The sequence below is a fragment of the Nicotiana tomentosiformis genome, chromosome 4 (assembly GCF_000390325.3).
Source record: "Nicotiana tomentosiformis chromosome 4, ASM39032v3, whole genome shotgun sequence".
NCBI lineage: Eukaryota > Viridiplantae > Streptophyta > Magnoliopsida > Solanales > Solanaceae > Nicotiana > Nicotiana tomentosiformis.
In genome coordinates this window covers 131277194-131297708 of record NC_090815.1, presented here as the reverse complement: position 1 = coordinate 131297708, position 20515 = coordinate 131277194, and the positions used below count along the sequence as shown (strand labels likewise).

Here is a 20515-nt window from a genome sequence, read left to right as displayed (position 1 = left end):
CTTTTATTAATCCAGTAGGGCTTGAACTGACCTCGTCACTACTCTACCGAGGTTAGGCTTGGCACTTACTGGGTACCGCTGTCGTGTACTCATGCTACGCTTCTACACATAAAATTCTAGATTCTAGGTTGAAATCTTGTTATAAGATGTAAAAGATTGAAAGAAAAGAGTTAGGAATCACTTACCTGTGATTTGGGGAAGATTTGGTCTTTGGAAAATTGCCTCTTAAGGTTTAGGGTTTTGAAAATATGAAGAATGAATGAAAAATCCCGTCTAAGCCCCTTTTACTCAGTTGCAGGTGTCGCAATTGCGACCTGAGCTTCGTAAATGCGAAGGAACAATCGCAATTGCGATGCCCTTCACAATCCCGCTCCCTTCGCAAATGCGAGGAAAGTGTACCATTTGCGACCACTGAACCTCGCAAATCCGAGTAGATGTTCGCATTTACGAACATGTCCTTCCCAGACTCCCTTCGCAATTGCGAAAGTAACCTCGCAAATGCGAGAACTGCTGGCCCAGGCTTCTGATCACAATTGCGATAAAAGCCTCGCAATTGCGAACCCTGTTATGCTCCCATTTGCGATGCCTGATCTCGCATGCAACAGGTTCAATTATACCAGCAAAATTTTCTAAGTTCAAAATATCCTGTGGCCTATCCGAAACTCACCCGAGCCCTCGGGGCTCCAAACCAAACATGCACACAAGTCTAAAAACATCATACGAACTTGCTCGCGCGATAAAATCGCCAAAATAACACCTAGAACTACAAATTTAGTACCAAATCAAATAAAATTCTCAAGAACATTTTAATATTCATATCTTCTCAACTGGACGTCCGAATCACGTCAAATCAACTCCTTTTCTCACCAAATTTTACAGACAAGTCTTAAATATCATAATGAACTTGTACCGGGCTCCGGAACTAGAATACAGACCCGGCACTAACAATGCCAAACATCAATCAATTCTTAAAAACAGTTAATTTTTAGACTTTTAATTTTCATCAAAAATTCATAACTTGATCTAGGGATCTCCGAATTCGATTTTGGGCATACACCTAGGTCCCATAATTCGATACGGACCCACCAGGGCCGTCAAAGCACGGATCCGAGCCCGTTTACCAAAAATGTTGACCGAAGTCAACTAAAATTAACTTTTTAAGGCAAAAATTCTTATTTTCATTAGTTTTCAACATAAAAGCTTTTCGAAAATGTGTACGGACTGTGCACGCAAATCGAGGAGGGTAAAATGAGATTTGTAAGGCTTAAGAGCTCATATTTGAGTTCTAAGACATAAGATGACCTTTTGGGTCATCACATTCTCCACCTCTAAAACAACCGTTTTTCCTCGAACGGACATAGAAAAGTACCTGGGCTGGTGAAAAGGTGGGGATATCTACTCCGCATATCGGACTCGGACTCCCAAGTAGCTGCCTCAATAGGCTGACCTCTCCATTGCACTCGAACTGAAGGGTAACTCTTTCATCTCAACTGGCGAACTTGCCGGGCTAGAATTGCCACCGGCTACTCCTCATAAGTCAAATCCTTGTCCAACTGGATAGAACTAAAATCTAACACATGGGACGGATCTCCGTAATACTTTTGAAGCATGGACACATGGAATACCGGATGAATAGCTGCTAAACTAGGTGACAACGCAAGCCTGTAAGCCACATCTCCCACTCTCTCCAGAATCTCAAAAGGTCCGATATACCTAGGGCTCAACTTGCCCTTCTTTTCGAACCTCATTACACCCTTCATGGGTGATACCCGAAGTAATACTCTCTCCCCGACCATGAATGAAACATCACGAACTCTACGATCGGCATAACTCTCCTGCCTGGACTGAGCTGTACGAAGTCGATCCTGAATAATCTTGACCTTATCCAAGGCATCATGTACTAAGTCTGTGCCCAACAACCGAGCCTCTCCCGGCTCGAACTACCCAACTGGCGACCGATATCACCTGCCATATAATGCCTCATAGGGAGCCATCTGAATGCTCGACTGGTATCTATTGTTGTAGGCGAACTCTGCAAGGGGCAAGAACTGATCCCACAATCCTCCGACATCTATAACACAAGCGCGGAGCATATCCTCCAAGATTTGAATAGTACGCTCGGACTGCCCGTCCGTCTGAGGATGAAATGTTGTCCTCAAGTCAACCCGCGTACCCAACTCATGCTAAACTTCCCACCAAAATTGCGAGGTAAACTACGTACCTCGATCAAAAATGATAGACCCGGACACACCGTGAAGACGGACGATCTCACGAATATAAATCTTTGCTAACCGTTCCGAGGAATAGGTAACTGCCACAGGAATGAAGTGCGCTAACTTAGTCAGCCTGTCCACAATAACCCAAACTGCATCGAACTTCCTCTGAGTCTGTGGGAGTCCAACAACAAAATCCATAGTGATACGCTCCCACTTCCACTCAGGAATATCTAACCTCTGAAGTAAACCACCAGGTCTCTGATGCCCACACTTTACCTGCTGGCAATTTAGGCACCGAGCTACATAGGCAACTATGTCCTTCTTCATTCGCCTCCACCAATAATGCTACCTCAAATCCTGATACATCTTGGCGGCGCCCGAATGAATAGAATACCGGGAACTGTGGGATTCCTCAAGGATCAACTCACGAAGTCCATCCATATTAGGCACGCAAATACGACCCTGCATCCTAAAAACTCCGTCATCTCCCACAGTAACCTGCTTGGCACCACCGTGCCGCACTGTGTCTCTAAGGACAAGTAAATGAGGATCGTCATCCTGCCGATCTCTGATGCGATCAAAAAAAGAAGACCGAGCAATTGTACAAGCTAGAACACGACTGGGCTCAGAAATATCTAACCTCACGAACTGGTTGGCCAAGGCCTGAACATCCAATGCAAGCGATCTCTCACCTACTGGAATATATGTAAGGCTACCAATACTAGCTTATTTTCTACTCAAAGCATCGGCCACCACATTGGCCTTCCCGGGATGATACAATATAGTGATATCATAGTCTTTCAATAGCTTCAACCACCTTCTCTGCCTCAAATTGAGTTCTTTCTGCTTGAACAAATACTACAAGCTCTGATGATCAGTGAATACCTCACATGGCACGCCGTAAAGATAGTGCCTTCAAATCTTCAGCGCGTGAACAATGGCTGCTAGCTCTAGATCATGAACAAGGTAATTCTTCTCGTGAACGTTCAGCTGACGCAAAGCATATGCAATAACCTTGCCACCCTGCATCAATACCGCACCCAGACCAATAAGGGATGCATCACAATATACTATATAAGATCCTGAACCTGTGGGTAAGACCAATATCGATGTCGTAGTCAAAGCAGTCTTGAGCTTCTTAAAGCTCGCTTCACACTCGTCTGACCAACTGAACGAGGCACCCATCTGGGTCAATCTGGTCAACGGGGCTGCTATGGATGAAAACCCCTCCATATATCGACGGTAATAGCTCTCCAAACCTAGGAAACTATGAATCTCTGTAGCTGATGTGGGTCTAGGCCAGTTCTAAACTGCCTCAATCTTCTTAGGATCCACCTGAACACCCTCTACTGATACAACGTGACCCAAGAAAGCAACTGAACTCAACCAAAACTCACATTTTGAGAACTTAGCATATAATTGGCTGTCTTTCAGAGTCTGAAGAACGATCCGAAGGTGCTGCTCATGCTCTTTTCGAATGTGGGAGTAGATCAATATATCATCAATAAACACAACCACAAAGGAATCCAAGTAGGGTTTGAACACCCGGTTTATCAATTCCATGAATGCTGCTGGGGCATTTGTCAGCCCAAATGACATCACTAGAAAATCATAATTCCCATACCGAGTCCGAAAAGCTGTCTTAGGAACATCGGATGCCCTAATCCTCAACTGATGGTAGCCAGATCTCAAATTAATCTTTGAAAATACCATGGCACTCTGAAGCTGATCAAATAAATCATCAATCCTCGGCAATGGATACTTGTTCTTGATGGTGAGTTTGTTGAACTGCCGATAATCTATACACATCCTCGTCGATCTATCTTTCTTCTTCACAAACAACACAGGGGCACCCTAGGGCGAGACACTAGGTCTAATGAAGCCCTTATCAAGCAAATATTGCAACTACTCCTTCAATTCTTTCACCTCTGGCGGGGCCATGTGGTATGGAGGAATGGATATAGGCTGAGTGCTCGGAGCCAAATCAATGCAGAAATCAATATCCCTGCCGGGTGGCATCCCCGGTAGGTCTGCAAGAAATACCTCTGGAAACTCACGAACAACCGGCACCGAATCTATGAAAGGAACCTCCACACTAGAATCATGGACATAAGCCAAATAAGCTAGACACCCCTTCTCGACCATATGTCGAGCTTTCACATAAGAGATAACCATGCTGGCAGAATGGCCAAGATTCCCTCTCAACTCTAATCGAGGCAACCCCTACAAGGCTAAGGTCACCATCTTGGCGTGACAATCTAATATAGCACGATAAGGTAACAGCCAATCCATACCCAGTATGACCTCAAAATCAACCATGTCGAGAAGTAAAAGATCTATATGAGTCTCAAGACTCCCAATGTTGACCACACACGAACGATAAACACGATCTACCGTAATAGAATCTCCCACTGTTGTGGACACATACACAGGAGTACTCAAGGAATCACAGGGCACAACCAAATATGAAGCAAAATAGGATGACATATAGGAGTAAGTAGACCCCGGATCAAATAGAAGTGAAGCATCTCTACTGCAAACTGAAACAGTACCTGTGATAATAGTGTCAGATGACTCAACCTTAGGCCTGGCTGGGAAATCATAACATCGGGGCTGGGCCCCACCACCCTGAACTACGTCCCTGGGACGGCCTCTAACTGGCTAGTCTCCACCTCTAACGGCCTGACCTTCACCTCTAATAGTCTGGCCTCTACCTCTGGCTGCATGACCCCTGCCTCTGGCTGGCTGAGCAGGTGGTGCAGCAACTGGTGCCGGGACCATGGCACGAGAACTATGATGTTGTGAGCTGCCCGTTGCCCGAGGACAAAATCTAGCAAAGTGCCTCAGATCACCACAAGTATAACATAACCTCGGCTGCTATGACTGCTGACCCTGAAACTGACCCTGTCGACCTGAATAACTACCCTGATAACTCTGGAGTGGAGGTGCACTAATAGAAGCTGGTGGTTCACTGTAGGCTAGCTGGTCGGAATAATGCATCTGAGGGCCACAACCACTTGAGGCGCCGTGGGATGCCTGGAGCGCTAAATGAAATGGCCTGGGAGGATGGACTCTACCAAAAGTACTCCTGCCTTTAGATGAGGCACTGCTAAACTCATCAGAATGACGAGGTCTCTTGTCAGACCCCTGACCTCCTTGAGTAAGAACCATTTCGACTCATCTGGCGACATTAACAGCCGCCTAAAAAGAAATCTCACTCCTAGTCTCCTTAGCCATCTGTAATATGATAGGCTGAGCAAGTCCATCAATAAACCTCCTCACCCTCTCTCTCTCGGTGGGAAGTAGAAGAATAGCATGACGGGCAAAATCCACAAAACTGGTCTCATACTGAGTAACAGTCATACTGCCCTGCTGAAGACGCTCAAACTGACGGTGACGCTCCTCTCTCAATGTGATAGGCAGAAACTTCTCCATGAAGAGCTGAGAGAATTGGTCCCAAGTAAGAGCAGGCGACCCAGCTGGTCTGGTCAACAAGTAATCTCTCCACCATTTCTTGACGGAACCAGTCATCTGAAATACAGCAAAATCGACCCCATTAATCTCCACTATACCAATGTTCCGTAGAAACTCGTGATAGCTATCAAGATACTCCTGGGGATCCTCTGAAGGAGCACCACTGAAGTGAACAGGAAAGAGCTTGGTAAACCTGTCCAATCTCCATAAAGCCTGAGAAGACATAGTTGGCCCATCTCCGACCTGTGCCGCAATAACCGGCTGAACTAATCCGACTGGCTGAGCTGCTGGAGCCTGATACTGGGGAGCTATTTTGCTCCGGAGCGGGAGTGGTGGGAGTCTGGGCTCATCCTCCAACCTGAGTGACTGTTGGTGCCATGGGAAATGCGTCAGTCTGGGCCACACTCTCCATAAGGCCCACCAAACGGACCAAAGCGTCCTGAAGTACTAGGGTAGCAATGAACCTCTCCGAAACCTTAGGTGGTCCGGCAGTAACAGTCTGCGCTGGAACCTCCTCGTCGAGCTCAATCTGAGGCTCCACTGCTGGGGCTGCTGCTCAAGCCCTAGGCTGAGCCCTGCCCCTACCTCTGCCTCTGGAATGGCCTCGGCCTCGACCTCTGCCCCACGAAGGAGCTGCCACTGGAGGCTCTGGATGCTGCTCAGCTGAGGAAGCGGTACGTGTTCTCGCCATATGCGAGAGAATAAGAGTAGAAGAGTTCAATAACTATTGAGAAAGCAAAATCGCACGACAGAGAAGAATAGAAGTGAAACTTGTTCCTAAACTTCATAGCCTCTGGAAGATAAGCACAGACGTCTCCGTACCGATCCTCCGGACAATACTAAGCTTGCTCGTGAATCGTGTGACCTAGGAAACCTAGTGCTCTGATACCAACTATCACGACCTGAAATTTTCCACCGACGGGACCGTTATGACGCCTAACATTTCACTTGCTAGGCAAGCCCACGTTAGAGAATCATTAAACCAATTCCTTATTTGCATTCATTAATTAACAATAATTAACTAAGATGAAATATAATAAGTGCGGAATATCATAAAATTGTATTAATTACTACCATCCGGATCTGCTGTCACAATTCACGAGCATTCTAGAATTTACTACAAGTAATAGTATGAAAGAAATGCAATTGTCTGAAAGAAAGAAACAGTATAACAGAAAAGATAGATGGGGACTTCAAGGTCCGTGAATGCCAACAAATCTACCTTGAGTCTCCGGACAGTGGACCAATAGCAAAATCTCGATCAACCCGAGCCGGTATCAAAATCTGCACAGAAAGTGCAGAGTGCAGTATCAGTACAACCGACCCCATGTACTGGTAAGTGTCGAGCCTAACCTCGACGAAGTAGTGACGAGGCTAAGGCAAGGCACCTACAAATCAACCTGTACAATTTAACAGTGTATATACAAATAACCGAAATGAAGAACTAAACAGGAAATGTTGTGAGGGGAACATACTGAGGGGAATACAAGATAAAGAACTACAACAGAATGATCACCGGAGCAGTAAATATACCATGAATCAATAGGAATAGTGAATATAGTAAGAAAAATTATACGGCATCACCCTTCGTGCTTTTACTCTCAATATCACCATAAAATTAATAGAAACAGCACGGCATCACCCTTCGTGCATTAACTGTCATATCATGGCACGACATCACCCTTCGTGCATTAATACTCACAATATGGCACGACATCACCTTTCGTGCATTAACACTCACAATATGTCAAGGCATCACCCTTCGTGCATTAACACTCACAAGATGGCACAGCATTACCCTTCGTGCATTAACACTCACAATATGGCACGGCATCACCCTTCGTGCATTAACACTCACAATATGGCACGACATCACCCTTCGTGCATTAACACGCACAATATGGCACGGCATCACCCTTCGTGCATTAACACTCTCCCTTACCATAATGCAATGCATAAATAACAACAGGGAGATAGAATAACAAGTACAAACCTTACTTCAATATTTGGTTCCATAATATCAATCTCAACTTTGAGATAAAAACTCAATTATCACCAGAAAATCCATAAACATGATAAGAATGATAAATTGAACAACACTAGTATAACACGTAGCAATTAGGCATAGGAATGAGACAATATAAGAAAAATAAAGAAACATGGAAAACAGGTAAATTGGCTGTGCATAAGTACTCGTCACCTCACATATACACCGCTCACATGGATTTCACTTAGCAAGTAATCTAAGGCTCCTAATTCTCTCAAGTCAGGGTTAGATACAACACTTACCTTGCTCCGAAGGCCACTTAATTCTCAATCAGAGCTTTTTCTTTGGAATTCACCTCCAAACCACTCGTATCTATTCAAAAATGACTCAATAATATTAAATATTGCTAAAGGAATCAATTATATTGCGTAGGTTAAATTTTCCCAAATTTTCCACCAAAAAGTTGAAAAATCGACCACGGGCCCGCTTGGTCAAAAATCAAGGTTCGGACCAAAATCCTTTTACCCATTCACCTAAGAGCCCGAATATGTAAGTAGTTTTGGAATCCGACGTCAAATTGGGGTCTAAATCCTCAAATTTTGAAATTCCTAAGTTCTACCCAAAAATCCTAATTTCACCATAAAATTTCAAGATTCTAGGTTGGAATCTTGTTATAAGATGTAAAAGATTGAAAGAAAACAGTTAGGAATCACTTACCTATGATTTGGGGAAGATTTGGTCTTTGGAAAATCGCCTCTTAAGGTTTAGGGTTTTGAAACTATGAAGAATGAATGAAAAATCCCGTCTAAGCCCCTTTTACTCAGCTGCAAGTGTCGCAATTGCGACCTGAGCTTTGCATATACAAAGATCGCAAATGCGAAGGAACAATCGCAATTGCGATGCCCTTCACAATCATGCGACTCTCACAGGTGCGGGAAAATCTTCGCATATGCGGTTCCTGCCCAACTCCTTCTTGGCCGCATCTGCGACTCCTCCTTCGCACATGCAATCCCGCACCTGCGGTCTCCCCTCCACAGGTGCAAAAACACCTGAAACCAGAAAATCTTCAGCAACTACCCTAAGTCCAAATTCAATCCGTTAAGCATCCGAAATATACCCGAGGCCCCCGGGACTACAACCAAACATACCAACAAGTCCTAAAATACCATACACACTTGGTCAAGCTCTCAAACCACATCAAGCAACGCTAAAATCACAAATCATCCTCCGATTCAAAATTAATGAACTTGAAACTATAAACTTCTACAACCGATGCCGAAACCTATCAAATCACGTCCGATTGACCTGAAATTTTGCACACAAGTCATAATTAACATTACGGACCTACTCCAACTTCAGTAATCGGAATCCGACCCCAATATCAAAAAGTCCACGAACGGAGCTAATAGAACCGACGAAATTCCATTTCGGAGCCATCTTCATACAGTTCCAACTACGGTCCAAATCCTAAGGCTTAAACCTCCATTTATGGACTAGGTGTCCCAAAACACTCCAAAAACCAAAACGAAACCTCCCGTCAAGTCATAATAGCAGAAATAGATATGGGAGAAGCAGTAAATAGGGGATCATGGCTATTACTCTCAAAACGACCGGCCGAGTCATTACAGTTTCCTAGGTATAACGCTCTCTTTTTTTGCAGTACTCTTGTTACAATGTATGAACATTTCCAATCTGGAGCCAATTTTCCTTTAGATGTTTCGAGTCTTTGTTTTATTCTTAAGCTTATCTTTATTGCATTCTGATTCTTGATTCATTATTTAGAAGTGTGACAGCGTTTTAGAATCTTGGCGTGAAGTCCGCAAGCATGTCATGTCACTAAAATCTACATTTAACTGAACTAAAAATAGAATAAAAAAAGTGACAAGACTAAGAAAAAAAGACATTCATGGAAAATGAAATATTAGTTTCATTTGATTTTTTTTTGATTTTTTTTAAAATTTTAAAAATAGAAGAGTTTACATCGGAAAGTAAGACAATAAAGTAAAACATTTGGATCACACCCTGAGGTAATCCGGATGTAGAAAGAATAGCAAGACCGGCTACCAAGACTCCCGTCTGATAGGGATCTTTCAAGTTTGGCGACCGTTTTTTGCCTTTTCTTCTATCTCGGCAATGACTGCAATGGCCTTCAGTACCGGATCAAATTCCTCATCTTCACAGATCATTCTAACAACTGGCCCATTGGTGTGAGTAGGCAGAGGATTGTTCATCATATTAGGGTCCTCTTCATCCCTAAGCACTATTGTCTGGACCTCGATGAGGTCTTCCACTGCTCTTTTAAGAGTCCAATAGTCTTCAGTATCATGTCCCACTGCTCCATAGTGGTAGTCACATCTAGCATCAACTTAGTGCAAGGGGGACTCGGGGTTCGGGGCCACTGGTTGTAGCAGACATAGCCTGATTAGCTTTTGAAACAAGCTTGAATACGATTCACCAATAAGGGTGAACTGATACCTTCTGAGTGGCTCTCTTATGCGAGGATTATATTGGGGAACATTTGGTTGGGGATTATATGGAGCTTGGTAGGGACGTGCATTTCTGGGAGGTGAAGCTCGGTTTTGTGTATAATGTTATGGATGCATGTAAGGTTGTGTGTTCATCACCGCATAGGGAGGCGGTGCCATGACATAAGCAGCATCTTGATGGGGGATAATAGTGTTGTGGGACCTTAGGAAGCATATATGATTGGTTGAATGCCCTGAGGGCCCCATTCGAGCTCGAAGCCATCATGGCTCCCTCTTCTCTCCAATTTTTGTTCACTGAATTCCCCGAACCATTTTGAATGGCATGAGGTGTGGCCTTAAAAGCAACTTGACTCATTCGACCCATTTTCAAACCATTTCCGACCACCTCCCCAATTTTGGTAGCCGCAGCGAATGGTCTACCCATAACAAACATCATGTTCTGGAAGTAGTCCGCTTCTTGTGCCTGTAGGAAGACCGTAACCATTTCAGCTTTGTCTATTGGAGGATTTACCCTGGCAGCTCGCTCGCGCCATTTAACAGCATATTCACGGAAGCTTTCTGCTGTTTTCTTTTTCAAATTGGACAAAGAGTTTTTATCGGGAGCGATGTCCACATTATACCGGAACTGGCGGACAAAATCTCGAGCCAAATCGTCCCACGCATGCCAATGAGTAATTTCTTGATCTATATACCACTCGAAAGAAATTCCGTTGAGACTTTCTCCAAAATAGGCCATTAATAGTTCCTCTTTTCCACCAGCGCCCCTCATGGTTACAATATCATTTTAGGTGGGTGATCGAGTCTCCGTGCCCGTTGCACTTTTCAAATTTTGGCATCTTGAAGCCAGCCGGCAAGTGAACATAGGGAAACATATAGAGGTTAGAGTATGTGACACTCTTTTGGCCACTCAAACCTTGCATGCTTTTAGACTTTGTTCCAGGCTCTTCATATTCCGAGCCAATTCCTCTTGCTCGGGATTATTGACAACATTTCCTTGCCCAACCGAGAAGTCACATTGCGGAGGTTGAGTAAATGAATATGGGGTCACATATGTTATTTCTGGTTGAAACTGTGGACCCTGAAAGGTGAATGTTGGAAGCTCAACATATGGCTGTGGTACAGTTGGTTGGGTTGTGGCGCAGACTCATGCTGCAAAGAACATTACTAGCGGTGCCCTTGAATCTAGTGTCTGGGATGAACCACATAAGGCATGCCAGGACCATTAGACGACATTGGAGGGTATCCGCATGGGATGAACAAGTTGGGCATAGGGACGTTGGTAGCCCCACATAACTTGGGGATCAACTAAGGGAACCCAGGTATTGCACTCGGTAGTTCCCTACATTTAGACCAGGCGTCCCACATTTCCAACATGCGAAGACACAACATTCTATTTTCTTCAGCAGCTGCTGATTCTGGCTGTAGAATAGCCGATGTCGGGCTATCCTCAGGACCGATAATTGGTAGATTATTTTCGGAGGCCATAGGAACCCTGTCTTTGGATATTGTGAAGTAAGGATGGGAAGCCAGATTACCAACAAAAACCAACTACCTGAACAGAACCTGGCTAATTTGCACATCCAACAACCTTGTTAGTTTTGAGGCATTTAACAGATAGAAAATCGCACGTTGGGATACAATGCACCTAAACCGTTAAACGTTTCTACCATGAGTTTGAACGGTTGTGTTTTTCATTCCGGCCTTTAAATGTCCCTTTCCATCCTATACCTCTATCACTTCCATTTCTCGCTCTTTTTTTCTTTTTTATCTCTTTTTTTTTTTTTTCATATCTTGATTTCTTTCTTTTCTTTTTTTTTTGGTTGTTTTTCGCTCTTTGCTTTTCACTATTATTTTTTGTCACTCTTTTCTTTCTTTTTTCACTCAATTTTTCTTTCTTTCACTCAGTTTATTTAATGGCATCGATCAAATCCGATAGGGATTGTCTACGTATCATGACGCCACATGAATCAGATCATTACGTAGTTCAGGGATACCAGGAACAAGGTAAATGAGCTATTTGTTTTTTACTTTTTTACAAAACTCACACCATGAATGCTTTTAGAAGAAGAATATTTTTTTTTTTTTGAATTTTGTTCGTTTTTGTTTTTGGAATTTTTGACACAAAGGCTTTTAAAGAAGAAAGAAGATATTTTTGAATTTGTGGTTTTCATTTCTTTTTGAAATTTTCAAAAGAAAGACTTCTAAAGAGGAAAGAAAATATTTTTTGTATTTTTTATTTTATTTATTTTGAATTTTTTGGAAGACAAGGTGGGTTGCTCTGATGGTAAGCACCCTCCACTTCCAACCAAGAGGTTGTGAGTTCAAGTCACCCCAAGAGCAAGGTGGGGAGTTCTTGGAGGGAAGGATGCCAAGGGTCATTTGGAAACAGCCTCTCTACCCCAGGGTAGGGGTAAGGTCTGCGTACACACTACCCTCCCCAGACCCCACTAGTGGGATTATGCTGGGTTGTTATTGTTGTTGTTGTAATTTTTTGGAAAAAGACTTCTAAAAAGGTAGATTTTTTTTTGGATTTTGATTTGATTTGTTTTCTTTTTCCGAATGAAAGACTTCTACAAAGAAAATATTTTTGGGTTCAAAATTTATTTTTTCTTATTTGGGATTTTCTAACGAAAGACTTTTAAAGAAGGAACTAAAGGAAGATATTTTTGGATTTTTGAAAATTGGGGGCCGGAACGGATGAGGTTTGCCTACGTATCTCACATCCGGTGAGAATTAGACCCGCGTAGTTCAGTCAGTTTTGACGGAACAGAGGAAACAATGACTTTTTGAAAACATTGGCTTATTTTCTTTCTCTTTTTAAAAAAAAAAATTTCGACAGAGTTTCAAAATGTTTCAAATACCTACCTCTCACTCTTGGTTTTTTTGATTTTTTTCCCCTATTCTAGACATCGATCAACATGCAAGCCGAAATAAATAAATGCACAAGTAGCACGTAAGATGCATCAGGATGGTCTTTTGATTTGGGGTGCACTTGTCCTAGACATACCCAACCCATGTATTGAGTCCCCAAAGTCAAATACACGTGATGCAAACAAACGTACCTACTAGAGATACGACATGGGGCTATGTCATTATAAGTTTAAATCCTGGGTGTATTGTTCTAGACCTGGCTTACCCGATCACACAACTCGAGTCGGGGGGAGAGGGCATCGTACCGGGAATATAGAAGCTTTATCGGTTTTGCAACTTGTCTGATCCTTGTTCTAAAATTAGAATATGACTCTAACAGAAAAGAAGCCATACAAAGCGCACGCTTCCTAGAAGATTTCGACGACTCATGGAGAATAAGGGTGGCGTACTAGTTTTATATACAATCCAAACAATATCAAAGCGGTAAAAAGCGACATTTAGCACATTAGGCTTAAACACGTTACCATCCCGAGCTCCACCTCCTAGAAATAACCATCCCTACCATGCTCCATAAAACCCCCGTCCACCACAAAACACACATCAACATAATCCACGCCCTCATGAGCCTCCCAGAAGAAACAATTTCACCCATATTGGTGAATCTTACTCTAGCCCGCTCTAGAAGTTGATCAAATTGGGTCTGTTTCAACCGGTACCCCCCAATCGGCAAAACCCCTAATCCCCATCATACCGGGTTGGTACTAGGTGTGCTTACCATTCGGGAGTAGAGGGCCATGACACATAGGACTGTTGGGCCCTCAAAAAGGCGGTTGAAAGCCTGATAGAACAAAAAAGAGTTGTGTGGAAAGCCATCATTGCCATTGCCGATTCAAAGGCAAGACCCAAAGCGGCGGTGAATCAAGCCAAAACTGAGAAGAAAATCACTCTGGTTCCATAAGTTGTAGAAACAAAGGCTGGGGAAGCACCTGTTAAGAATGTGATTCTCTATGTTTCTAAAGCCCCAAGAAAAGAACAGCTCATTTTGAACACTCCCAAGAAATTCGAGCAAAGGAAGGCTATGCTGAACGTGCCGAGACTGTACGTGCTGAAAGAAACCTATGTGGTGAGAGGGCCGATATTTCCACCAATGGTGACTGAGGTCGTGGTTGACAGCCGTACACCACGGATCCCTATAAGAGACCCCACCGCAGTCCCCTGGAATTACAACAAAATAATAGCTAGCTACAAAGGGAAAGAGGTCATGGGAGAAGTGAATGAAATGAACCAGTCTGGGAAGTACCACAACCCAGAAGAGTTACAAAAATCCAAGCTGAACAGGGATAGACGGTTGCCATCAAAGAATCCTATGAGCAGCAGAGAAGCAGAAGAGTTCTTCAGAAAAATGAAAACTTCAGAATATGCAATAGTTGACCAGCTCTGGAAGGCTCCTTCCCATGTTTCACTCTTATCTCTGTGGCTGAACTCGAACGAACACCAAAAAGTTCTCCTTAAAACCCCGAATGAGGCGTATGTCCCAATTGAAACTTCTGTTGAACAATTGGAGAGACTGACTGAATGATTCTTTGAGGTCAACATGATTTCTTTCAGTCGCGACGATTTGCCCCTAGAGAGAGTCGCCCCCAACAAAGCCATTCACATGACTGTCATATGTGAGGGCTATTATGTGAAGAGAGTCATGCTAGATGGTGGTTCTGGGGTCCATATTTGCCCTTTTTCAACACTTCAGAGAATGGAGATTGGAATGGAAAGAATCTGACCTAACAACGTCTGTGTACGGGCTTTTGATGGTGTCAAGAGACACACAATAGGGGAAATCGATCTGATTTTAACCATTGGCCCTGTGGACTTTGAAGTGACTTTCCAGGTTCTGGACATGGACACCTCATACAATTTCCTTTTGGGAAGACCATGGATTCACGCTACCGGAGTTGTTCATTCCACTCTCCACCAAATTGTCAAATTTGAATACGAAAATCAAGAAATTGTTGTCCATGGGGAGGACGAGTAGTCCATCTACAGGGACATTTCAGTCCCGTGCCATGAATCCAGGGAAGGCAACGAGCATATTGTATACCAGGCCTTCAAGATTGTGGTTGCCGACCAATGTGAAGAAGGGGCCCCATTACCTCAACCTTGCTTATCTAATGCCTCGGTCATGGTTGCCACTGAAATGATTAGACATGGTTACAAGCCCGGAAAAGGGCTCAGGGTATCTCTACAAGGCATTACAGAGCCTATCACTTCGATCGCCAATGAGAAGTTTTTCGGCGTGGGTTTCTGAGCTACAGAAGTCGACAAAAAATGGGCGAATGAGGGCAAAGAAAAAGGGTGGGTCCTTCCCCAGCCCATTCCACATCTCGCCCAATCATTTGTCAAACCCAAGTATGTGGACGAAGAAAAAGAGGCCTTCACGGCCGAAGAGATTGATGATATTTATGAAGCTATGAAGCAAATGCTATATGAGTCTCACATGGTTCAGTCAGGGGAAAGCACAAGCACTGATGAGGTGCAGTATATGGGACCAGATGCCAAGCTTCAAAATTGGAAAGCTACCCCAATCCCTGTCACACGGGAGTCCCGATAGTCCAGTCTTGCCATATCTTATACATTACGAGTTATTTCAGGGTGTAACTCGAATGTTTTTACTTTATTATCTTTTGATTTCGATGTAAACATTCATATCTTCAATGAAATGAAATCAATATTTCATCGTCTATATATGTCTCTTTTCTTTTATTCTGGTTTTGCTATTTTTTATCTTTTCCTTTTTAGTTCTAATAATGCGGACTTAAATAACATGACATGCTTGCAGACTTCACGCCCAGATCCTAAAACGATGTCTAACTGTGAAATAATGAATCAAGAACCAAAATATGATAAAGATGAGGCTTTTAGGGAAATAAATCGAGAATTGGAACAATTTGAGAATAAGCCTAAGCCAAACTTAAATGAAACCGAGCCAGTTAACTTGAGCAGTCCAGAAGAGGTCTGAGAAACTACGATAAGCATTCATGCCGATGAAAGAACTAGAGATACATTGATCTAACTTTTGTTTGAATTCAAAGACGTGTTTTCATGGTCCTATGATAATATGCCAGGACTGAGCGTCGATTTGGTGGTACATAAATTGCCGACCTATCCCGGTTATCCTCCTTTCCAATAGAAGCAGAGAAAGTTCAAAACAGACATCAGTGATAAGATCAAAGAAGAAGTCACCAAACAACTGAAAGCTTGTGTGATCCGAGTGGTCCGATACACCATGTGGTTGGCTAATGTGGTTCCAGTACCTAAGAACGATGGAAAAACCCGAGCGTGTGTTGATTATCGGTATTTGAACAAAGCAAGCTTCAAGGACAACTTTTCATTGCCAACCACATTCTTGTTGACAATTGTGCCAAACATGAGATACAGTCTTTCGTGGATTGTTATGTTGGGTATCACCAAGTTCTGATGGATGAAAAAGACGCAGAAAAGATGGCTTTCATCACACCGTAGGGCACTTACTGTTATAGGGTCATGCCATTCGGTCTGAAAAATACCGGGGCAACCTACATGAGAGCTATGACTGCCATCTTCCACGACATGATGCACCAGGAAATTGAGGTGTGTGTGGATGATGTGATCATTAAATACAGAACGTAAGAAGGCCACGTGCGAGATCTGAGGAAATTCTTTGAGCGTCTGTGCATGTATGATTTGAAATTGAACCCAGCTAAATATGCATTTGGAGTTCCATCTGGGAATCTTATGGGGTTTATAGTCAGTCGGAGAGGTATTGAATTAGATCCAACAAAGATAAAGTCTATTCGGGATTTTTCACCTTCGAAAACCAAGAAAGAGATCATGAGTCTACTAGGAAGATTGAATTATATCAGCAGGTTCATTGCTCAGCTTACTACCATGTGTGAGCCCATATTTAAGGTACTGAAGAAAGACGCGGCGATCAAATGGACATATGAGTGTCAAGAAGCTTTTGATAAAATCAAAGAATATATGTCAAATCCGCCAGTGTTGGTTCCACCTAAGCCAGGAAGACCTTTGTTCTTGTACCTTACAATCTTGGAAAATTCTTTCGGTTGTGTCCTCGGTAACACAACGTGACCGGGAAGAGAGAGCAAGCCATATATTATCTGAGCAAGAAGTTCGCCAGTTATGAAGCCACAAAGAACTTGTTGCGCCCTAACTTGAGTCACCCAGAAGCTCATACATTATCTGTTGGCCTACACAACATATATCATAACCAGAATGGATCCTCTAGAGTACATATTCCAAAAATCGATGCCCACGGGAAGGATAGCAAAATGGAAAATCCTACTCACCAAGAGTTCGACATTGTCTATACCACTCATACGATGATGAAACTCCAAGCCTTAGCGGATCATCTAGCGAAAAACCCGGTCGATGATGAATATCAACCCCTAAGAACTTATTTTCCAGACGAGGAAGTGAACTCAGTCGAAGTAATTCCATAGAACACCAATGCTTGGAAAATGTTCTTTGATGGAGCTGTAAATGCAAAAGGTGTCGGGATCGGAGCAATTCTGATTTCTCCTACAGGTAAGCACTATCCGGCCACAACCCAACTTCGGTTCTTCTATACAAACAACACCGCTGAGTATGAAGCCTACATCATGGGCATGAATATGGCAGTTGATCTAGATGTAGAGGAATTGTTAATCATGTGGGATTCTAATTTGATCATTCGGCAAGCCCAAGGTGAATGGGAAACTCGAGACATCAAACTCATCCCATATAGGCAACATGTAGAAGATCTTAGCAAACGATTCAAGTCTGTCGAGTTCAAGTACATTTCTCGATTCCACAATGATCTAGCAGATGCATTAGCTACTTTGGCCTCAATGCTGCCGTACCCGGGTAATGTTCATATTGACCCCGCTAGAAATCCAAATTCGAGAAAGGCATGATTATTGTAACGTAATTGAAATCGAGCATGATTATTGTAACGCAATTGAAATGGAGCCAGATGTTCAGCCATGATACCATGATATCAAAAGGTTTTTGAAAATAAAGGAATATCCCGAGTAGGCCAGTGGAGATAAAAAGAGAACTATCAGAAGGCTTGCCAGCAGTTTCTTTTTTAGCGGAGAAGTCTTGTACAAAAGAACTCCAAATCTAAATCTTTTGAGGTGCGTAGATGCTCGAGAATCTGAAAAGATCATAAATGAAGTGCAATCGGGAGTATGTGGGCCCCACATGAATAGATATGTCCTTGTAAAGAAAATCCTCCTGATAGGTTATTACTAAATGACCATGGAAAAGGATTACTTCAGTTTCGTACGGAAGTGCCATCAGTGCCAGATACACGGTGACCTGATTCATGCACTGCCTTTAGAGTTACATTCTATGTCAGCGCCTTGGTCATTCATTGCTTGGGGCAAAGATGTTATTGGGCCAATCAAGCCGAAAGCTTCAAATGGGCACAGATTCATCTTGGTTGCCATTGATTATTTCACAAAGTGGGTCGAAGCAGTCACTTTCAAAGTCGTCACCAAGAAAGCGGTGGTGGACTTTGTGTATTCCAATATTATTTGTCATTTTGATATTCCTAAACCATCATTACAGACAATGCTGCAAATCTGAACAACCACTTGATAAGGGAGGTATGCGAACAATTTAAAATTACGCATCGTAATTCTACCCCTTATCGGCCCAAAGCTAATGGTGTTGTTGAAGCTGCAAACAAGAACATCAAGAATATCCTCATGAAAATGATTCAAAGTTCTAAACAATGGCATGAAAAGTTGTCTTTTGCATTTTTGGGATATCGCACAACCGTGCGAACATCAGTTGGGGCCACACCCTACTTATTGGTTTATGGTACTGAGGCCGTAATACTTGTTGAAGTTGAGATTCCATCTCTTTGGTTCATTGTTGAAGCTGAGATTGAGGATTATGAATGGGTCAAAATCAGGTTGGAACAGTTGACTATGATTGATGAAAAGCGGATGGCCGCAGTTTGCCACGGGCAGTTGTATCAATAAAGAATAGCCCGTGCCTACAACAAGAAAGTGCGGCCTAGAAAATTTAAAGTAGGGCAACTCGTTCTGAGGCGTATCCTCCCGCATCATGAAGAAGCCAAAGGGGAATTTGCTCAAAATTGGAAAGGTCCTTACATTATAAGAAAAGTGTTGCCAAAGAGAGCGTTGTATTTGGGAGACATAGAAGGAAATGACCCCGAGACAGCTGTCAATGAAAATGCAGTCAAAATGTATTACATTTGACTACTTTCACAGCTTTAACATACTTCGATTGGGATGACGAAGGCTTTTTTTTCACTATATGAACATTACCAATCCTTTGTAAACCCTTTGAGTCGATTCCCTTTCTTTGATTACCCTCTTTGGAACCTGAACGTGTTACTAAAAAATGAAAATGAAAAAAAAAATCAGAAAACAAAGTTCCTTGAACTGCGTTCGACTTGATTCCGAAAGGATACGTAGGCAACCTCTCTCTGGAGTTCAGTCATACCAAAACAAAAATCCACATTCCCCCCAAAAGTTGAAACTGGGCAGATGTTATGATGCTTCGGCGATGGTTTCGCCCAAAAGGTTCCAAAGTTGTAATTCAATCCAAATCCTTTTCAAGTCCTTCCGATCAATTAACGAGAATATTCAAGAATTGGAGGATACAATCACTTGGATCTGATGCCACCAAAATGAGAGAAATAAAATGAGAGAGTCTTATTGGTGAAAACCCTCACGGGCACCATAGGGCGATGACGAGCAGAGAAAATAAAAATGAGAGAGTTTTGTTAGTGAAAACCCGCAAATGGCACTATAAGGTGATGGTGAGAAGAGAAATGAGAGAGGTCAGCTGGTAAAAACCCGCAAAGGGCACTACTAATCGAAAAGAGGATCTTCACAGCCATTGGCATCAACACAGCCCTGGGCAAGGTTTCTCGGTTTCGAGGCAAGAAGTTGTGATGAATTTCTGAGAGTCGGACGGTTTTCACAGATCATGCATCCAATCCAAAAGGCATGTCAAGTTCACTGAAGTCCGCATGTACTCCAGATAAGTCCTTCTTTCCTTTCCCCGAAAGGGACACTTTTTGTTTAAACTCATTCTCCATTACACTATTTGTTTTCTTTGAATCCTTTTTCGGTCTAACTTTGTTCCAAAGACTAAGGCAAATAAGAGATAGCAAGACTGATTTACAGGGCTTTCGTCTCATACAAGCTAATATGTGAAAAAAGGCACCCAGCCTCAGCAGGGGCATCAAGCTGACCCCGACTTGCCATAGTAGCCTATGCTTCGAAATCAAAAGCTCTCAAAAGAAAAAAATCAAATTGAAGTGCCTATGAGTCCGAAATGAAGTTGAAAGGTTGAGTCCGACGCGACTAACCGCATTGGCAAAGCTTGCAAAGCCAAGGATACCCCAATGCTCTGAAGTTAAAATTTGGAAGAAAGAAGTCAAGTGCCCACAAAGGCGAAATAAAGCT

The 20515-nt window shown here is 42.9% G+C and overlaps 1 protein-coding gene across 1 annotated transcript; it reads left to right on the top strand.

Moving 5' to 3' along the window:
• The first annotated feature begins 17545 nt into the window (after positions 1 to 17545).
• On the top strand, positions 17546 to 19057 carry LOC117278306 (uncharacterized). Its single transcript, XM_033657744.2, has 2 exons — positions 17546 to 17930; positions 18639 to 19057. The coding sequence occupies exons 1-2, from the start codon at positions 17546 to 17548 to the stop codon at positions 19055 to 19057; spliced, it is 804 nt and encodes a 267-aa protein (XP_033513635.2).
• Positions 19058 to 20515: the final 1458 nt, after the last annotated feature.